General features: G+C 43.9%; 1 protein-coding gene across 13 annotated transcripts in view; it reads left to right on the forward strand.

Annotated features, from left to right (window-relative positions):
- The window catches only part of IKZF2 (IKAROS family zinc finger 2), a 118,214-nt gene that overhangs the window by 44,824 nt on the left and 53,862 nt on the right, over window positions 1-19,528 (forward strand). For 10 of the 13 annotated variants that reach the window (XM_072931870.1, XM_072931873.1, XM_072931874.1 and 7 more), the window contains one exon: window positions 17,594-17,860. In XM_072931870.1, the coding sequence (XP_072787971.1) occupies window positions 17,594-17,860 (267 nt within the window). Of the gene's footprint in view, window positions 1-16,424; window positions 17,325-17,593; window positions 17,861-19,528 lie in introns of those variants that run through there. The other 3 variants (XM_072931872.1, XM_072931877.1, XM_072931879.1) reach the window with 2 other exon arrangements.

The raw sequence follows: 19,528 nt of genomic DNA on the forward strand, positions 1-19,528 counted from the left end.
GAGAGCAAAAGTAGAAGACATTTCTCAACTTCCCTGCACCGCTGCCCTCTGTGTCATCCTGTTTTGAGCTCCTCTATACAGCTCTTAAAGGGCTATATAAGGTTCTGAAAAGTATCACGTTGCTTGGCTGGGTGCTGGAGGCAGGAGGGCACACAGTCTCTTTGGCGTGCTCCAGCAGCCAGTGGAAACAAGGGTAAGCCAGCTCGTGTACGTCTTAGCTTTGGCAGGGATGATCAGAGCCGTAGCTCAGCAAGAAATCAGCATTCCCTCTGCAAGTGAAAGGTCAGGAATGCAGAAAGCTCACTGCCTTTTTAAGAAGGTTGAAAGTTTTGAAAGTTTGCCCTCTGTTTTTTTTTTTTCCAAAAAGAGAACGAATCGGAGGATAACAGTCCCATTTTCTGGTGTATGTTTGGCTGAGAATGTGTCATCTAATCTGCTTAAGAAATGGTTGCATGTAATATTTTGAAAAATTGGTAACCTCTGGATCAAATCCATTCCGTTCAGCCCTGCTGTTTCCTTGATGATTGACCAGTGGCCAATGATGTTTGGTATCTAGCTGACATCCAAGTCCTTTCCTGAATTCTCCTGCCAACAGTTAAAGGTACAGTAGAAACAAAAGCTATCAGCAGATATTTCCTCATTAAAACCTCTGCTGCTGGGCTCAGGGCAGACTGATGAGTTCAGGCTGCTGCAATGTTTTTCAATCAAGGACATCCAAACCCAAGCTAAGAAAAGAGCAGAGCTTCACCAGCAGCAGCACATGTGTCTGCATTTATATGTGTGTGTGTGTGTACCTCTTCTATCAAAAGTACTGGCACAAATGCACTGTTATCAGTCTTGCTGTGAGAGTGGGTGGGAAGCTATTCAGAGCAGCTTTTTCCCACTGGAAGCCTTTGGTGTCTAGAAATCAAAGCTCTCTGCAGATGTGTGTGAGTCTTGATGAGATCTAAATTGAGAATTCTAAAATCCAGATGGAATTTGTGATGAAAACAGATGCGTGATCAACACCCTTGCCAGCTTAGAAGGCAGAGGCTGCAGCAGAGCCACGAAGAGCTTGGGCTCCATCAGCCTGAGTAAGTGCTCAAAGTGTCTGGCAGGCTCCAAAGGGAGGCAGAGGTTCTTCCTTCCACCTGAATCAAGGTCTGCTTCATCTTCATGACTTTCACAATGTCAGCCTTGATATTTTCTGTTCATGCAACCTTTCTTTAAAGCTGGTGCTTGTCATGTTGTTTATAGAGGATAAAATGGATTGAATACTAGATAAGATTTTATTTCCCGTCTCTTCAAAGAAATGCTACTTTAGTGGATATTGTTTCTTCTTCTTTCCAAATTACTATTAATTACCTACTTTGCCTTAAATCCTCATCCAGATTCTGTGTGCTTTAATCAATGCATTCTGTTTGCAATATAAGAAAAAATTACTGTAGTGGCACAAAATAATTTCCCTTCTTAGTATGGTAACCAGCCATACTTTTAACATTTGAAATAATGAGTCGTGGAATCAACAACATGTGATGTGGTCTTTGTGAAAGACATCTCAACTGGCATGGGGTCATATTATAAGGCATCAGCCTTAGAAATTTCTTCCCACTCGCTCAAACAATTTCTCTATTGTGCAAACATATGTGAAGTCCTACCTGCCTTTCTCTTCCTTGCAGCCTGTGTTGAACTTCAGTTGTCACTTAGATTTATGTTCCAAGCTTTTCTTCATCAAATTCATTGAACCCAACAGTAGATAACTTAAAGGCTGTACAGAGATGTTTTTTCTGAAGGGCTCATAAAAGAGGCAGACTGCTACTTCTAGCTTGAGCCAAAATACATGGTGTGAATATTGTGCAAGTTTCTTTGTAAGCAGATGTATCTTGTCCGTGACAGAGAAGGCACTGGCTTTACAAATGCTGGGAGTCCTGTAAGTGCTCTATGTCATCCTGAATTAAGATTTGTTTCTGCTTCCATTGACTTAAGCACATGAACATTAATCTCCAATGTTAATCAATTTATCGTCTCTGAGCCCCCATAAGATAAAGAATTACAATCTCTATTTTGTAGATGAACTGAGTTGCAAAGTGATTTAGATTCCTGTTTAAACATGTGTTTAGGCACCTAAGGATGCAACTAGATGCCAAGTAAGATTTATGAAAGTGTCTTAACTGATCTTGAGTGGAAGTTTAGAGAAGTGAAGGGATTTATAAATTCAGGAAGGCACTGGAGTGTCTATAAGAGCCTCGTGCTGACTTCCCTGGTCTCACCTGTGTCTGGGAGAAGAGCTGGAGCGAGCCCAGGTAGGCAGGAAGTGCAGTAGGAGAGGGAAGCTGGGTCCTGGAAGAGCCTGAGCACTGCTCACACGGACACACACAGCCGTTCTGTTTGTTCCCAGCCTTGTCATTCCATCACTGTCCCCTTGCCACCCCAGGGTAGTTTTCAGATGCTTTCTTTCCAGGCACAGCAGAGGATGCAGCTCCAGGACCATTGAGGTGTAGTGGCTGCAGAGCTGCTTTGCCCTGTTGTGCCTGGGCAGCCAGTGAAGGCCTCTGAATGAACCATCTGTGCTGAAAACAGGATAGGTGGCTTAGCTGTATCACTCCCCAAAATAGTATGTATATTATCATATATAGTATAGTTAAGGACGTGCAGAGGTTTCAAATGTTTGCTTTTTTGGTTTTTTTTAATTTTAAAAAATTATTTAAACAATGCCCATTTCAGAAAGACTTCCTTTGCTCCTGATGCAAAAGACTGACTTGAGACTTGTTTGCATCCTTACAGCCTGCTGGGAATGAGCTTGTTGTGGAAACCACTAGGTGGAAATGACAAATAATAAATTTGTTGAAAAAGGCAGCTTGTAAGCAGGAACCAGAATGAAATTTGAGTCAAGTTAGATGAAAACATTGGGGGAGAAAATGCTTCAGCAACACTAAAATGGCTTTTGATGTTTGAAAGTAGAAAGCATTTCCATGTTTGTTTCAAAAATATGTATTTCAGCTCAAAAAGGCCAGCACTAGAAAGGGGGAGGTGACACAACTTCAGAAAGGTTTTATTTTCTTTTTGCCCAAACAAATTTCTTGAGACAACTCAAATGATTTTCATAGCAAATCAGACATTTCTGTTTGTTTGACCTATATGATTATTTCTTTGTGTTTGTAGTCATTGTGAAAACTCTGTTTTCCCTATGTCTCCTACCAGAACTGCAAGTTGCAGACTGGAATATTCCACCTCCATGTGTGTGGGGTGCAGCTGCCTGAAATAAATACCCAAGTTTTAAACATCTCAGGCTCTGCCTCATGGTAGATGCTTTATTCTTACCCTGGAGTGAGAATCCCCTGTTGATGGTATCTTTAAGGAAGCTGCTGATCCCAAAGCCCCAGGCCAGAAACCTGGCAACAGAGTAGTAACAAGGCATTATGTGAGCAAATCACTTTGTGCAGAGTCTTTAGCATATATGCACGAATAAAAGTGGTTGTGAATGTTCCAGAACTTTAAAAGTAGTCAGTGAGCTAACTGTGCGTGTGCAAGCAGTTAAATGAAGCATGGCATGTGATATATAAAACTATATGTCCCTCCTGGGAGTACTCACACTGCCTTCCTGAACCCCTCAGATCAGATTTGGCACAGGGCTAGTTGAATCTAACATGGCTGTGACTGTAGCTTTCACAACCAGAATTGTGCAGGTACATACACTTGATGGGAACGTGACAAGGGAAAATTGAAGGTAAAGTCTGCTAGACAGCCAATAAATTTCCTTTATATCTTTATCTTTTCCTTGCTTGGCAATTATTTCAGCAGGTGCTGAACTACTTTCTGCCTGCTGTAAATGAGGGGGACTCAAACGACCTACTGTAAATTCTTGATATTTCCTGTACTTATGAGAAGACATAATAATTTGAAGAACTTGTATATTTAGTGTGGATTTAAATGATTTTTAAATAATGCCTTTTTTTTTAAAGCCCAAGATTGGTCATAAGTGTTAGGTTGCTTAGTACTATATAACTGAGATGTTTTCATATTGTCACCAAATAGGTAACAATCAGTTTTTAAAATGGTAGGGTGGAGTTGCTGCTCAGGTTGTTCCACATTATTTGTTGTAATTCAGTAGCCAGTTAATGACAGCATATCACTATTAGGTTATAGCCCTCCTAGGTTATGGTTTTTTGAACCATAAAGCAAGAGTTGCAAGGTTTCAGGGGTTGATTACAGAGAGGTTTATTGTTATTTCTTACACTTAAATCTGCTAGGTAGGTTAAAACATCCAAGTAGGAGATCTGGAATAGCAACGATGTGCAGTTAAACACTGAAAAATGCCTACCTCTTCTGCAGAGTAGAGCTATTAAAGTATTGCTTATTGTACATTAGTATTCTGTATTCATTACCTGCAGAGCTGCTACAGGCAGTAGAGTGAGCAGGCTGTACCATTTGTGACTTCATGCTACAGCGTTCTCGCTTGCCTGCACAGTTGACCCGATCCTGTATGTCATCAGGGAGGAGATGTTTAACTTGTGACACTGCTAATCCTTTCCTGAAGGCTTTTCATTCTTCCTGCACGTTGTCCTTTCGTTGCTTTTGTGAACTGGAACATGCTTGCTCAGCCCAGTGATGAATTCATGTAATTACCTATGGATGTACCCAGGTCCTGTTGACTTTAACATTAAAGATCAGTGATTGCCTAAGTATTGCACTGAATCAGGACCCCCAGGCATTTTCACATGCACAGGCTAACTTGGGAATTGGTGTGCCTTATTGTAGTCCTCCACTGCTGGGAAGGGAGAGCATGTGGGGGACAGCCAGGAGCACAGCAGCCAACAAGGTGCACATCTCCCCCAGGAAATCCCTAGTCCACACAAGTGGGATGCATGGAAACAAACTGTGATGTTAGACACAGTTCAGAGTATGTATTTGGTTAATCCAGTTTGAGAGAGTTGGGCTGCGTGCAGGTGGGAGTTCACAAAGGCACACATCCCTGCAAGGAAGCTGCAGGGTACTGCTGTGTGTGCAGTGTGTACCCCTGCAGGACCCCCCTTTGCAGGTGCTCTGGGGGACAGAGCCCTTCCTGGCTCAGCCAGGATCTCATGCAAGGGTAGGGGTGATTTGTAGGTGCTCTTGGTAAATGTGCTTGTCTCTAGAAATGCAGCTAGTGAATGTATTGTGATAGTGCTGTGTTTTACAGGGAACATTTCAGTACTGTCAAGCCCAAAGAGTCTGGGTTGAGCTTGGTATGTGGAGGCATCAAGCCTTCAGAGAAGATGGTTGTCCTCAGGTGGAACGACTGACATTCCAGGGAATCGCAGTTACAAAAAACCTTGAGTCTTCAGTTCATGTATTGTTCCAACCCAGTAGACACATTATATATTCCCTGTAGGGGCTCATTTCTGATCCTTTCTGGTACAGTTTGCCCTCACAGGAGTGCTCGCCCCTTAACAAGAGGGGAGGTGTTGCTGTTAGAGCAGTGCCAGCCTGGGCTTCTGCTGAAGCTCTGTGGCATTGTTTTCCCAGGCTGGTGATGGAGGAGTGGACCTTTCTCCATCCCTTCAGAAGCCATCCGTGCTGCTTCCTCAGTGCTTTGATATTCTGCCAGCTGAGGGAGGGAAGAGCCATTTATAAATATTTCTGGTAATACAGTAAGTACTCTCACATGTTTTGCTCACTCATTTTCCGTATCCAGAAATCTATCCGACCAGAATCAGTTCACTCTCTTTTATTAGCAGAAATAGATCCACAACAATTAAAATTGATTTAAAAAAAAAAAAAAAGAAAAAAAAAGAGAAGCAGCAGCAAGCACATAATATTGACTGTGTGTATATTCACACTGCCTTCCAATCCATGGATAATTACCCCTCAGAGATCGTATACTATGTACAGTATGATGATGGAATTATGCACTTTAAAGAGCTTCAGTGAGCCTCTTAGGATGCCAATTTCTTTCCCCTTTTCTTCTTTTTTTTTCCTTCTTTTCATTGCAGAGAGTAATGATTTTTAAATGCACATGACCTGTCCTCAAAATCAAAGTCATGTCAGTGATGTTTTGTCTCTGGGTCTGACTTTCCTTGAACTGATGCAGTAAAGGTGTACCCATGAGATGAAGTTGCATGGTCAGGGGATCTCTTGGGATTGCTGATCCTCATTAATGAGGGGAAAAGCAAGTGGAACTTAGCAGTACTCGTTCTGTTTGGCAGCAGGCACCCAAATTGCACTTCCTGGAAGGGAAGAGGGCTTGAATGAGGCTGTGGGTACAAATCCACAGGAAAGCAGGCTTTGTTATTTTGGCTGATGTGGGCCACCTGACCTGAACACTAAGAACCAGGGGTAGTGGTTTCTCTGAACTGGTCAGAGCCAGTTCAACTGTTTTGATTTGCGGTTTCATACACACTCACAAAATTAAAATATTGTCTATACATTTCAGCCTAACTTGTTTTTGGCAAAGTGATAAGCAAGTAAAAAACAGGGCCTCATCGTAGGAAGTGTCAAGCCATCTTAATTTTAGGCAGAAATACCAGCTCCTCCTAGAGGAAAAGAGCCAGTCCGTAAATAGCTCCCAACAGATCCTTTACCCAAGCAGACAAAAGGGTGTGACGTGCAGGAATTGCTGCTAATGCCAGATTTCATCTTTCCACTGGTAATGTGTCACCTGGGTTTGAGTTTGTCTAAGGTGTGACTTGGTGTTCAGGCAGGAGTGTTCATTGATACTCAGTGAACAGCTACCCAAATCCTTTGCAGCTCTTGGGAGAACATCTCTGAAGGAGTTGAAAGGGGAGGTACCTATTGAACCACAGCCATGGGGACTGAGGTTGCAGGGCTGCTGGTCTCTGTGTTCTGTGACTGCAGCTCTATTTACAGATTTTTATCTTTTGTTGACATCTTTAATAAATGTTTGGTAACAGCAAGTGGTGCTGCATCCTGTTCCACCAGCCTGGACCAGCGGGCTCTTGTGTTAAAGGGAGAGCTCCCAAACACAGCTTATTGCCCAAAATGAGTCTTTTTAACTGGGACTAGAGCAGCTGTGATGTCCTCACAGCTGCCCTGCTCCTGTTCAAGGATGAATGAAGGGGAGCTTGGGAGTGCTCCCAGGAGTAGGCTGGTGTGTGCAAGCAAGCCCTCTCCTGCCATCCCTCCTTCCTCAGGGCTCTGTGTCCCAGGAGGTGCAGTGTCCTTGCTGTCCCCCTGTAACCCTTGCTTCTTGCAGAAGCCAGAACTCCTTCCACCATGCACCAGAGCCTGTATGTGTGGCCCTGTGGGGTGTTTGGACACATGGTTCCCATGGAGCAGCTGAGTTTATGGGACACGTTTGGGAAAGGCCTCAGGAAGTACCAGATGCTTCAGTGTACGCAGCTCTTATGTCTCTGACTTCCTGGTTCCCCTGGGTAATGGTGAGTGGTGCTCAAAGGCACTGACAGCACCTCTCCATGTGCTTGGGGATGGCCTGAGTTCCTCAGCAGTCTGAGCTGTTCTGCCTCAGCCGCCAGTCCTGCATTCCCTACTCTGTCTGAGCACTACAGTCCATAGGGAATCTGCTCAGGACTCCTGGGTGCTCTGATGAAAATTGGGGGGGGGGCAGGGGGGGCTTTTTGTGCTTCAGTGGGCAATAGGAGAAAATGTCCTGTTTGTGTCCCTGTTGTTCTTGTTTTAATCTAACTTGGGGAGTCATTCCTTACTTGTTAAAGATGTAAATTTTAGGTGCCTAATTACGTGTTTTACTTGCCAACTCTCTCCATCCCCTTTCTTCCATGATCCCATTACCCTCTTCCTTGCTCATTCCCTTAAATGTATGTAGATGATGAATAGCAAATCTTCTCATAGAATTCTTCAGGAATCTTTAGTGTAGGGTTTTGCTTTTGTTTGCTTTTCTGGTGACTTGGAGATGGCATGGTGAGAAAAGAAACATGTGAGCTAAACCTGTTGGTTTGAACATTGTGTCAGAAAATATCCATAAATTGCAAGTTACTACACAGATGTATAGATTTAATGAGACTGTGTAATGCCATTTATTTATGCTAAAGAATCTGACACATACGGTACTGAAAAAAGTTAATACTCTAAGAGTTATTTTATATTTTTCCATTGCCATCTGTCACTGCCTACATAATAATGATACAGGTGAAAGCCTAGCACTGCTTTAAAAAAAATCAGAATGAATAGTCATTTAAATGTCTTGCTGCTTTAATAGCTGGTGTGTTTTAAGTTGTGGGAAGGAGGCAGCAGAGATACCCTCCCCCTGTTTTTAGTATATTAAATTTTGAGTTTAAACAGTTTTGGATTATTGAAGTGACTGTTATGAAAATGGAAAATGACTATAAACTCTACTGTCCTTTACATTTGGAAAAGTTAAGGGACTAAACCAGATGCTGCCATCCTTGTAACATACCATAAGTGCCTCTTGGAGCAGCCCTTTCATGTGCATTTTGAGATGTGCTCTACGTTCTGCCTTAATGGGCTGAACTCAGTACTGCTGGGATCTCTGAACTGTGAGCAGATATTTCCAGATCCCAAATCCTCATCTTCCATCTCAAATAATTAAAAATTAAACCATGTAAGGACATACAATTTATTTTCTTTAGTTGCCTCAGGTAAAAATACATATTTCAAGGCAGCAGCACGCTGACAGAAGTCAGCATTGACAAAGACACTGGCTTTTAAGAGGTCTCCTTGAACGTTGTGTAGTCATACTGTGGTTAGGCAAAGCTGCTTTCCCTTTTATTTCTTGGAGTTGCGCAGGACTGCAGCCCGGCAGTGGCTGTGAGGCGCACGGGAGAAGTGCCTGTGCTCGGGCGTTTGCAGAGATCCAGGGCTGCACATGGACCTGGGGACCTGCCCATTGCTTTGCAGCAGCCACCTGCCTCCCAGAGTGCAGACAAGGCTTGGGCTCCAACAAAAACAGGTTTTGTTGTTCGTCTGCTTTTTACAATATAGTGACAAAGACAGAAAATATTTTTGTGGCAGGTGCTTATCCTATAATTTTCCATGGGTTGATGAGTTGGGGAGGTGCCTTATTTAGAGGAGGGAGGACATGGCTAGGTCAGGTTGCATTAAGATGATTTAGAGTTTATATAATGAGAAATAAATAAAACTTTTCCTGAAAGCTGTGAATGATGATGTATAACTTGATAATGAAAGCCTTTCACTGATTTAAGATAATGTCTTTAGTGATAAAAATGCCAGAAAATGAAGCAAGGTCCTGACCCAGAGAAGTGATTCCACTGGTTTCAAACAATTTCTTCAGGTATATTTTCAAATATAGTGTAGATTCCTGATAGAAAGTTCCTTATAAATGAAATAATCTTTACTGTTATAATTATGACCCTTTGTGTGTGCTGGAAAGCGTTTTAGGAAGTCCTGCACTTTTTAAGAAGCAGAGACAACAATGAATGAGCCAATAAGGTTTTGGTGTCTTCAAATGGATGTTATCAATCACTTTATTTTTGTTTATAAAGGATAATCCATATATAGCTGTAGTTTGTCAGCATTTTCCATTACAAACTTCTAGTTTTTGTACCATGTAGAGGTCTCGGCAGCCTTTAGGGGTGAATGTTGTGTCACTCCTCAATGAATGTTTCTTCTGCTCCCTCATCAGAATTTGAACTGGTCTTAAAAAAGTATTCATGGTTTTATGTTTTGAGAGACAGCGTGGTTCATTACAGGACTGAGCCTTTATTTTTTCTCCTCTCTCTGCTTTTCTGTGTGCATCAGAAATAGCTCTACTGAAATAAAGAAGAGCTGTGGTAGGAGAGGAGACTGACAGTATTTCACATACATGGTGCAGGCAGTAAGAGACTTGCTTTTGGTCGGCGAGGGAAAGGCTGTGGGAGACCACCCACAGCACCAAACCTGCCTCCTGCACTGCACAGCCACTGTGACATGGAACTGCACAATGGAGGGGGCCCTGGAGAACAGCAGCTGCTGGGCACCATCACACCCAGCATTACCTGCCCCTCAGAAACAAGTGGGAAATCATTCACACGAAGGCACAAAGTCCCAATGGCTGCAGCATGCAGGAGGAGAGAGCAGGGGAGCACAAGGGCTTGGCAGGTCTTATGTAAAGACAGAGTTTGCCAGATGACATTTCTCCAAGAAACCATGTCTTGTACAACAGCAAAAGGACAGGAAAAAGAAACATCCTGCTGCCTCTCTCCCCATCAAAACAGAAAAAAAAAAAAAAAAAGGCAGAACAATATGTTGGATATAAAGATATATCCAACAGTTGCTCTTAGTTTGAACTTAGGGAAAAATCTGAGTCCGAGACTATCATCTGAGTTAGCATAAGCATCTGTAGAGGGGGCAGCAGCTGGGAGCAGTCCTGCTGTATTCACTCACCTTGCATAGGGATCAGGTTCTGGCCCTGCAAAAGGGATGGGGGAATGGGAAAGGCAAACTCTCCCTTGCACCTATGGGGAATTGGCAGAAACCTTGTGTTATGTTAAGCACAATATTTGTTGCACTATATTGCTTTGTAAGTACAGGCACAAAGGGAGGGGGAGGCTGGGTCATCAGGAGTACTTTTCCTACCCTGGGATATGAATACACGACTCTGGCTTGTGTAAGTGCCGCTTGCGTAGATGCATTTGTGGGTGAAATTTGGCCTGAGGCCTTTCTGGAGAGGAATCTTGCGACACTGAGCAATCATATATATTCAATTAGGATTTCATACTCTTGCCAGATGGAGGTATGCAGCATGGGTGACTTGTGGTGAGCAAACAGTCATGCCTGAAGGCTGGGCACCTGGGGCAGATTCTGGGCTAGGTACTGCCATGCTTACTTACACCAGGGAACTCCTTACTCAGGGTCCCAGCCTTTGGACTTCAGCAAGAATCTCACTGAATGTGGCCTTGTGGGAGACTGGAAGGATTGGTGGCTCGAAACGTTTCTGGCATGTGTGTCACTGAAACCATCAAAACTGGGCCCTGTGATAAAAAAGAGATCTCAGCCCTTAATGCTGCTCTTGCTGGGATGCTGTTTGCTTAAATCAGAGCCCTTCCAACTTTAACTGTGGTCTTTTCAGCTTCATATTTGCATAAGCTTGTATGGCCATTTGAGCTTAAAAGTTGTTTCATGCATTTTAGTACTGTAGTCTTCATTCCTTGTGTCTGGCCCTGGAGAGCTGCGTTGGGAGAAGCCACCTGGTGATTTAGAACCATTGCTGCTGAAAGTGTGTGGTGACATCGGGGGTGCTGCTCCACGTGAGCCAAAGCTGGTTGTTGTGATGGCACAGTGTGCCTGGTCAGGAGCCTGATCCAGCTGAAAAGGGTTGATTTTTTCCTCAGGAAGACTGGTTTTCAACCAGCTTGGTGTAGCACCCAGTTCCATGATCACTGGTGCCAATATAAAAGATGGAAGGGGTGGGGATTGAGGGAGGATGGCAACCACAGTTTGTGTCAGCTAAAACCTGACTGAAGCTTGGCTTAGCTATGCAACAGCATCCTAATTTAAACTAAACTTGGGTGTAACAGACCTGTTAGTCTACACTTACTGCACATACCACCTCCAGAAGATATGAAATAAGTCTTCTGTTGCATTTAGTGAGAGTTTAAATTGACTTCAGAGGTAGCAGGCTTAAACTGAGATTCTTCAATGTGAAAACTAAAAATTTCTAAGGATCCCTAAATAAGCCGATCAGTTCTCACTGAATTTCTGGCGCATTAAGCACCTCCTTGTGGGCTTGAAGAATCCCGTTTGTGGCATGCAGAAAAGGACTCAGCACAAAGTTTCTAAAGCATTTCTTTCTCTTTTTTATTAGTTGTGAACTCTTTGGTTTGATTGAACTGTTGTGAATGAACAGAACCCTGCAGAACCTGAACAGAATTCATGACAAGATGGTATCACCATCTACCATCGCCCTGGCTCAGTGGCCAAAAGCTAAATCTTTAGAGCTTTCAATAAAGAAATTTGACATCCAGCATTGGGAATGTATGTGATCTTGCATTTTGGTACTTGAGTCAAGAAAAGAGTTAGGTAATTTCCCTGTTTTGCAGGTGACATTCACCCTCATTTGTTCCATCCAGAGTCAGCTTTACTTCTCTCGAAGCCTCCAGAAAGCTTCAATCTACTGTGAAAGCAAAACTGGCTCCTTTGAAATACACCTTTCTAACTCTTGACTGAAACATCTTCCATTTCAGTGTTGGAAGGACAGCACTGCCCACAGGTGCCATTGAAGAGATGTCTTCCTTTCTCCTGAGCAGCAGATGTACTGCTGGTGCCTTGAGCAGATCTCACTGTGCTTATTCAGCCTCACAGCTTTGGAGTGATACCTGTTCCTCAGAAGAAGGGGGGACCTGCTCGTTTCTCAGGAACTAAATAGTATTTGCTAAAGCTCTTTGTTTTTTAATGTCAACCTGTTAGCTAAGTACTTTGTGGCTATGAGGTGACAACAGAGCCAATTCTGTGCTCTGTTCTGCCGCTGCTTGGCTGGCATTCTCACCACTTGTGTGTGTGCCTTTTTAAAAAGGGGAGACTTGCTGGTGCTCCCTTGTTTACACATTTAATAGCTCACAATTAAACTGAAATGAACTTGAAAAGAGTAGTTAACTAAGGCCGAATTCTATCAGCAACAAGAAACTCAAAGATTAAGTTTTTTTTTCACCCAAGACTATTTTGCACTATTTCAGGAGGAAAGTGTGTTTGAACATGCATTAAAGTCTCACTACACTTCTGGAGTGATGTAAACACCCTCTTTAAGGACCCTTTTTGCTACCAGAGTGCTCTTAGATTGAACAAGAGCTACGGATCATTGTTTCCAACTTCTGGCGTTCCCTACCTTGAACTTTCAAAATCCATCAAGATAGAAGGGTTCTCCCCCCTCATCCTTTAATTTTCATCTTACAAAACACTCATCAGTTTGCCATGCTGGTTCTTAAAATTAATTGTATTACACTTACCCTTGCTGAGTGCTTTTGATAGTGTAGAAACAGGGAATTTAATAGTATAGGGACACACCAACTCCAGGCCTTGTGATGTGTAAGAATTGGGTTCAAAACCTGTTAGAAACCGGGTCATTTTCTATTTGTCTGTAGCTGCCAATTAGCAATGTCATTAATCCACTGCCTAGGAGAAGCGCATGATTAAAATAGACAGTGTCACTGACTAGTGACAGGACGATATGCACAAGGCTGTGCTGTAGCTGCCTGTCATTGTGCTGCTGTAGGTAGGGCTCAGCCTTGTTTTCCAGAGGGAAGTAACAATTTCATAATTTCTTTGCATCTGGGTGTAAAGACAGATGCATCATCTGGACTTTGAATGCTGTTTTTTGTTGTGTTCTGGACAGGGAACCTGAATCAGACCCTAGGATTGTTGGTGCCCCACCTGGCACCCACTCTCTGGCCACTTTGGTTAGGGAACACATTGTGTCTGTGAATGTCCTTCGCCCACGGAGCCATCCAAGGCTCCTCGGGGGTGGCAGATTAGAATTTTGCTTCCTCAAGGATGAATATCTGAAGCTGGGCCAAATCTTTGTTTTCTGCTGGTGAGAGAAAGGGCGATGGGGGAAGAGGTGTGGGAGGCCTTGAGGGGTCTGGCTTGACTTGCTGCTGCTCCGGGTGCAGCAGGAAGGGGCTGGTAGTGCATGGCTGCTGCCAGGAAAGGCCAACCTCCAACTGGAGACCACAAACCCTCGGTGGCAGTGGCCAGCCTGCCTTTCCAAGGCCACAGATAAAATAAGCATTGACCTAGGACAGCAGACAGTGGAGGAGACAGAGGGGTACAGTCCTGCTGTCTTCTCCCTGGTGTGTTGGATAGGAGGAATTTTGTTTCTTAGTGGGAATTGTGCTCTTGTTGCTTGCTTAAGATGTCCAGTGCTTTAATTTAAGCTCCACCTGAGGATCAAATCTCTCAGCAAGACAGAATGTTTTTTTCCCCCCCATTTCACTTTTGAGGGAAAAACATTCCATGACAGAGGATGAAATACCAGGAATGTTTTTTTAGGTTAACCTTCCAACTTCTGGTTTGTAGCCACAATAATTTGTGGGTGAAGGAAATATTTTTATACTGAAAATTTCCCAGGAAACTGTTTAACAGGGAATTGGAGTTTAATTGGCACTTATGAGACATTAGCAATAATTGTATTCAATTTGGCCACTCAGCATAAAGTGTGATTCGGGATCAGCTGATTTATGTGCTGAACAAAAAGGGGGAAAAAAGCCCCCAACCAACCCAAAAAAATAAAGAAAAATGAAAAAGAAAGCAAATTAAATGTGTGGACTGGAAAATACGTGCCATTAGCTTTGTATTCCCAGGCAGAAGTCATATGTGGTGCTTGTCATATGTTTTTCCCCACAAGGTGTTTTGCTGGACTGGAAAAAGTAGAAGGAACGTATATTAGCTGGAGGGAAATGGTTTGGCTTCAAGTTCATGCTTTTGCAGTGAGCTGGCTTATAGTGTTATCCCTGCTATCTCTTTTGCTGTCTTTTTTTTTTTTTTAGGAATGTCCCAAAAACTTTATAAAAACCCCAACAAAATCCATTTACTTGTTTATGCTTTTATCAAGCATGTGAACAAGAAAAGCAAGGGAACATAGGATGAAATTTGATGTGGGGCCTTGTGTATGATGCAGGATAGCCATCAACATCCCTTGAACATTTAATTTTCCCTTTGCAGCAGAGTTCATTGTGCTCCCTCAGTGCTGTAGGTGAAAACAAAGGCAGTGGCACTACTAAATGATGGCAGCTTCCGAGGCTGGCTGAGAACAGAGAAAACAAACTATATGCAATTTAAGTGCCTGTTTGTTTGCAAGCTGCCACACAGCCTAATATATACACACGAGTGATGTAAGGCAGAAGAGGTGACCTGATTAGCAAAACCTTTGCAACGAGCCAAGGAGATCCCTGCTCCCCTCCTTGGAGACCTGGTCCCAGCTGGAGGAAACCTTCCTGCAGCTACCAGAGGGTTTCTGAAATGGCGGTGGCAGTGCTCTGTGTGCATGAAGGTGAGGGAAGCAGGAAGAGCAAACAGCCTGCACAGCTCATGGAATAGCTGGGATGTTTTGAAGGATGTAGCTTGAATTCCTTGGGCTCTGTGAGCTCGGTGTGCATGGGGAGGCTGTGCTCCAGCAAACGGCTCGCACCGCTTGGTTGTGCTGCTTATCCTGTTACGTGAAAGCATCATTCAGCAGAAAGAAGTGCTAGGGGAAGGAAGAAAAAGTAAGTGGTGTTCCCATTTGTAAGCTCTCCCAGCCTTGTTCTCATGTGTGCTGAGCAGGCACAGCTCCACAGCTGTGAATGTGGCGCTCAGCACTAATTGCACTCGTGTTTATTAATCCAAATCAGAGAAACAGATGAAAATTTATATAGGTAAGAAGACACGTATGATCTGAGACTTTCCCTTGTGAGTACATGCACAGTTAGGATGTGGCTTTTGGATATTTTGTGCAGTACTGTGCCAGGACAGCGTGCAGGCTCGTGGCAGCAACCTGGGGTTTTAGATGAGGAGCCCAGGGCACTATTTCTGGCTCTGCTGTAGCTACTTGTGTGGCCGAGTGTATTAAATCCTGCTCCTAAAGCCAGCGAACCGTTTCTTTGGGCTTCATTCTCAGACTTGCTGAATGCCCCAAAAGGCTGCTATTATTAGAGGGAACTGCCATTCCTTTGCTCTGAAAGTGGGCTGTCCATAAATCGCCAGTGTGTGCTTTCCATGGGGAGGTGGGTCTGGGATCTCAGCTCTCTCCCTGACAGTCCACGGAGCTGCCAGAGCTCTGCTCTTCCTCCTTTCTGCTCAGCCCCTCCACAAGGGTAGATTCTCCCGGTCAGAAAGCTGTTGGCTGTGCCACTTGGGCTTGGCACAAGGGCAGGATAGCTTCCCATGGCTTCTCTTGCTGTCCTGGTGGGGCCAGTCCCCTCCTGCTGCCCCATGCAAACTGCCTCCTCTTGACCTGTTTCTACCCCAGCTCACTGTCTGGGGCCACATCCAAGCTGACCTCTCAGTTTGGGCTATTTTTTACTCTTTTAAGAACAATAAATGCATCTCTGTGGCAACAAAGACATTAATTCCCTTCTATAAGTGATGCACTCAAATGTTTTGTAGTTACAGACCATTTAGATGGCAGTGCCTGTGCTGATACTGGTCTGCTGTGATCTGATGCAGCAGTGTCCTTGCTCTAGATGGGCTTTGCCATAATAGTACTTTCTTGTCATTTCTTAGCTCCCATTAGTACCTTGATAAGTGATGGAAGATGTTTCAACAGTTTTATGATTAAAAAGAAACATCTTACCATTGCTTGGTCTCTGGTTCCTTTACTCTGTTCATTATGCTTTCCTTGGTAGTAACAGCAGTGATTTAGAATTGCAGTGTCAACATCAGTCTCTGAGCCCTGTGTTTTCTGGGAAGGGGAAGCAGGGAAGATGAAGGAGGAACTCTAAATAGTAGAGTTTTTTCTTCTGACATTTCCAGGCCAGCTGTTTGAAACTGTGATGCCTCAGATGCCTCACAGTGTTTACTTTAAATTCTGTCATTAGGTCCATGTATGGGGACCCCTTGGCAGTTGCCTAGGAGTACATGTGGCCAGAGTTTGGTGACGCTGGGCCAGGCCCAGGGCACAGATTTGTGCTCCAGGTCCGCTGCAGTCACGGCACTCGTGCCAATGGTCTTAGTACAGAGGTCAAAGACTGCTTAGATATGAAGGCTGAATCACCTCCTTGTTAAACCCCTCAGCAGGATCAAGGCTTAGGGAAGCAGACACGTGGGCTTGCCTTCTGGCTGACACTGTGGATGGAGGCTCTGACTCTGGGACAGGCCCTTCGGCAGGTTTGACCAACTCTTGAGGCGTTAAATTGAGGACATTTGATGATTAAAACACCCCTGCACTGACACCCCTTTGTGAAAACCAGTACATTTGTTTCCTCTAAAGACTTGCTGATCCCACAAGCTCTCAGTGGTTAGAGGAGGTTTATCCTGTCACCTGAGGATCTCAGAAATCAGCAGTGAGCCTGCCAGTCTCACCAGGCAGATGTGAAAGTTCTTCAACTGCACGTATTTCTCTTGCAAATATAAATAATCCAGCAATGTAGGCTTTGCTGCAGCCCTGTTTGCCTTGGCAGTGTCCCATTGACATGAATCAGAAGGTGGGAGCAAAAAAGCACTGGAAGCTCATCCTGAGACTCCCCTCCATCAGGGAACCTGTCTGTGCAGGCAGGGTGATTGGAAGATTACTGGCACAGCCCACAAGCCTGGCTTCACTAGATCTTTGCGTTTGGAGCAGTCCTGCTTTGTTTCCTTGTGCTGTGCCTTTGGGAACCTTGCCTCTCAGGCACTGGGCAGGAGAGGCCTGGAAGGAGCAGCTCTGGCTTTGGCCTTTGCTCCTGTAGCTTTGGCTCCTTGAGAAGAAGGCAATTCTCATGGTTCAAGTTGAAAAGCAGGAGGTTGGTTCTTAATCCTGCTGCATCTCTGCTACTTTTGGCAGGTGTCTGGGTCACACTGTACCAGAGTTCTTAAGATTTAAAATAGGGATAGAAATTAGGAATTGAAAAAAAATAAAAAAAAATGAAAGGCTTAAATGAGACTCATGATGGTTTGATCTTCAAGGCTGTGATTTAATATTGATAATAATAAAAAGTTCATCGTGGTATTAGTAGTTGGGAATGTGGAAAATACATGGGTTTAACTTTTTTTTTTTTTTCCTTAATTTCAGCAAATTCAGTAAAGCTAGAAATGCAAAGTGATGAGGAATTTGACAGGAAGCCCCTGATTCATGAAGATATTATCAGAGCTCATGATGGAGGAAGCAGCCTGGAAGATCCCTTCATTGGGAGTAACGAGATGGTGGATAACAGAAAGATGCAGGAGCTATCAAGCGAGGGAGGAATCCGGCTTCCGAATGGTAAACTGAAATGTGACGTCTGTGGCATGGTTTGCATTGGGCCCAATGTGCTAATGGTACATAAAAGGAGCCACACTGGTAAGCAGCTGAAAGAAAATCTGTGGCGATGTTGATGTTACCTGACAACTCTTATCTCTTCCCTTTTCATTCTTGGGGTAGCAGGAGGCTGGGGAGGGGGGAAATGGGCTTCATTGGTTTTGTTTTTCTTCCTGCTTTCCAAACTCTGGTGCTGCTCTCTTGCTGGCAAGCATGGTGCTTCCTTTACTTTGATTTCCAGGCTTCCATTCTTAAAAACAGTGCAAAAGTCTGGAAATTGCTTTTCTTACTGTTCTTGACTGGAGCAAGATGATGGGAGTCATTCTCTGGCACGGTGTCGGGTGGGTCGTGTTGTTTTTGCGTGTGCAGTGCAAAGCTTTTGAGCTTTTAAGAGGAGTCTTAGATGTTCTTCCATTGGAGGTGCTCACAGGTGGATAAGACCAGCAGCTTCCTGGGGATCTCACACTTCCTTTGGAAATGGCTGGGCCTGGGATGAGCAAACCCTGGAGGGGACACTCATTACCCAGTGATCCTGATGCCAGGGTGGGCTTGCTGCTCACTGTGTGACAGCTCCCTCAGGGGGACCTCAGCTGAGCCCCGCTCCTGGCTCCCTCACACCATCTCAATACCATTCTGGAGGAAACTTTCAGTGCTTGGTCTCTCCCAGCACTTGTATTTTTATTACCATTTAGAGTCCCAAACAACAGGCTTGTAGGTTTGAGAATTTAAGAGGCAAAGGGAACTTCTGCTATATGCTGATTGGGTGTGTCTTTGTGGTTTGAAAACTGAGGCCCTGGGCTTAAACTGGGGTATTTCAGGGGACCTGTGGCTAATGTAAAATGGTGTGCCCAGGAAGCTGGTACTCACTCCTCTGTGCTGCCCACTCCTCAGGTGGGAGCAGTAGTCACCTCCTACAGAAGTACAGGTGGTGCCAGAAGATGATGCTCTGTGGTCTTGCAGCAGTCTACCTTTGATTCAAAAAAGCACTTAAGCTTGTGCTTAACTTTTATGAGATTTAAGCACATGTAAGTCACCTGAAGGGCTTCAAGATATGCTTAACTTTAGATACACACTTAAATCTTATTACGGTTAAGCACAGGTTTTTGTGGTGGAGCCTCAGCAGGTATTTGTTGTTTGAACTTTTTGGGTAGTTTGCTTTTTATCTTTGCTATTATTTAATGGGATGAGAGACTCACACTGGCTGAGATCTGTGAAAATATAAAAAGAAAGGTGGAGTTTTAGAGCAGAGTAAGAGAGACTGTGTAATCCCTTTGTAAACCCGGTAGTTTGTAGTCCAGTAGTGTGCTCTTGATGGGCAAGAAATCAATAGAATTTCTGTACAGAGGAATAATAAATATATATTACATAGTTAATCTCCTGTATATGAGTTGTATTGATAAAGACTTGACCTAAGTGTGTAATGCAAAGCATGGCAGTATCATTTATGATGCACTCATGATTTTAGACAGGAATTATGAGAGGGGAAAAGCATTAGCTGGAGAATCAAAACCTTGATTAACAATTTGACGTGCTGTTACTAGAAGAGGGAAAGAGAAACAAGCATGTACCATATTGAGTCTCCAGCTTTCAACCTCCCAAAAAGTTTTTGCTGGTGCTTGCATGTATCTGAGCATATGTATTGTAGGTGCATCAAAGTCCATGTATTTGAACTCGATCAGCTAAGCTAGCTGTGCTAAATTTAGATTTAGG

The sequence above is a fragment of the Taeniopygia guttata genome, chromosome 7, assembly GCF_048771995.1.
Source record: "Taeniopygia guttata chromosome 7, bTaeGut7.mat, whole genome shotgun sequence".
Classification (NCBI taxonomy): Eukaryota; Metazoa; Chordata; class Aves; order Passeriformes; family Estrildidae; genus Taeniopygia; species Taeniopygia guttata.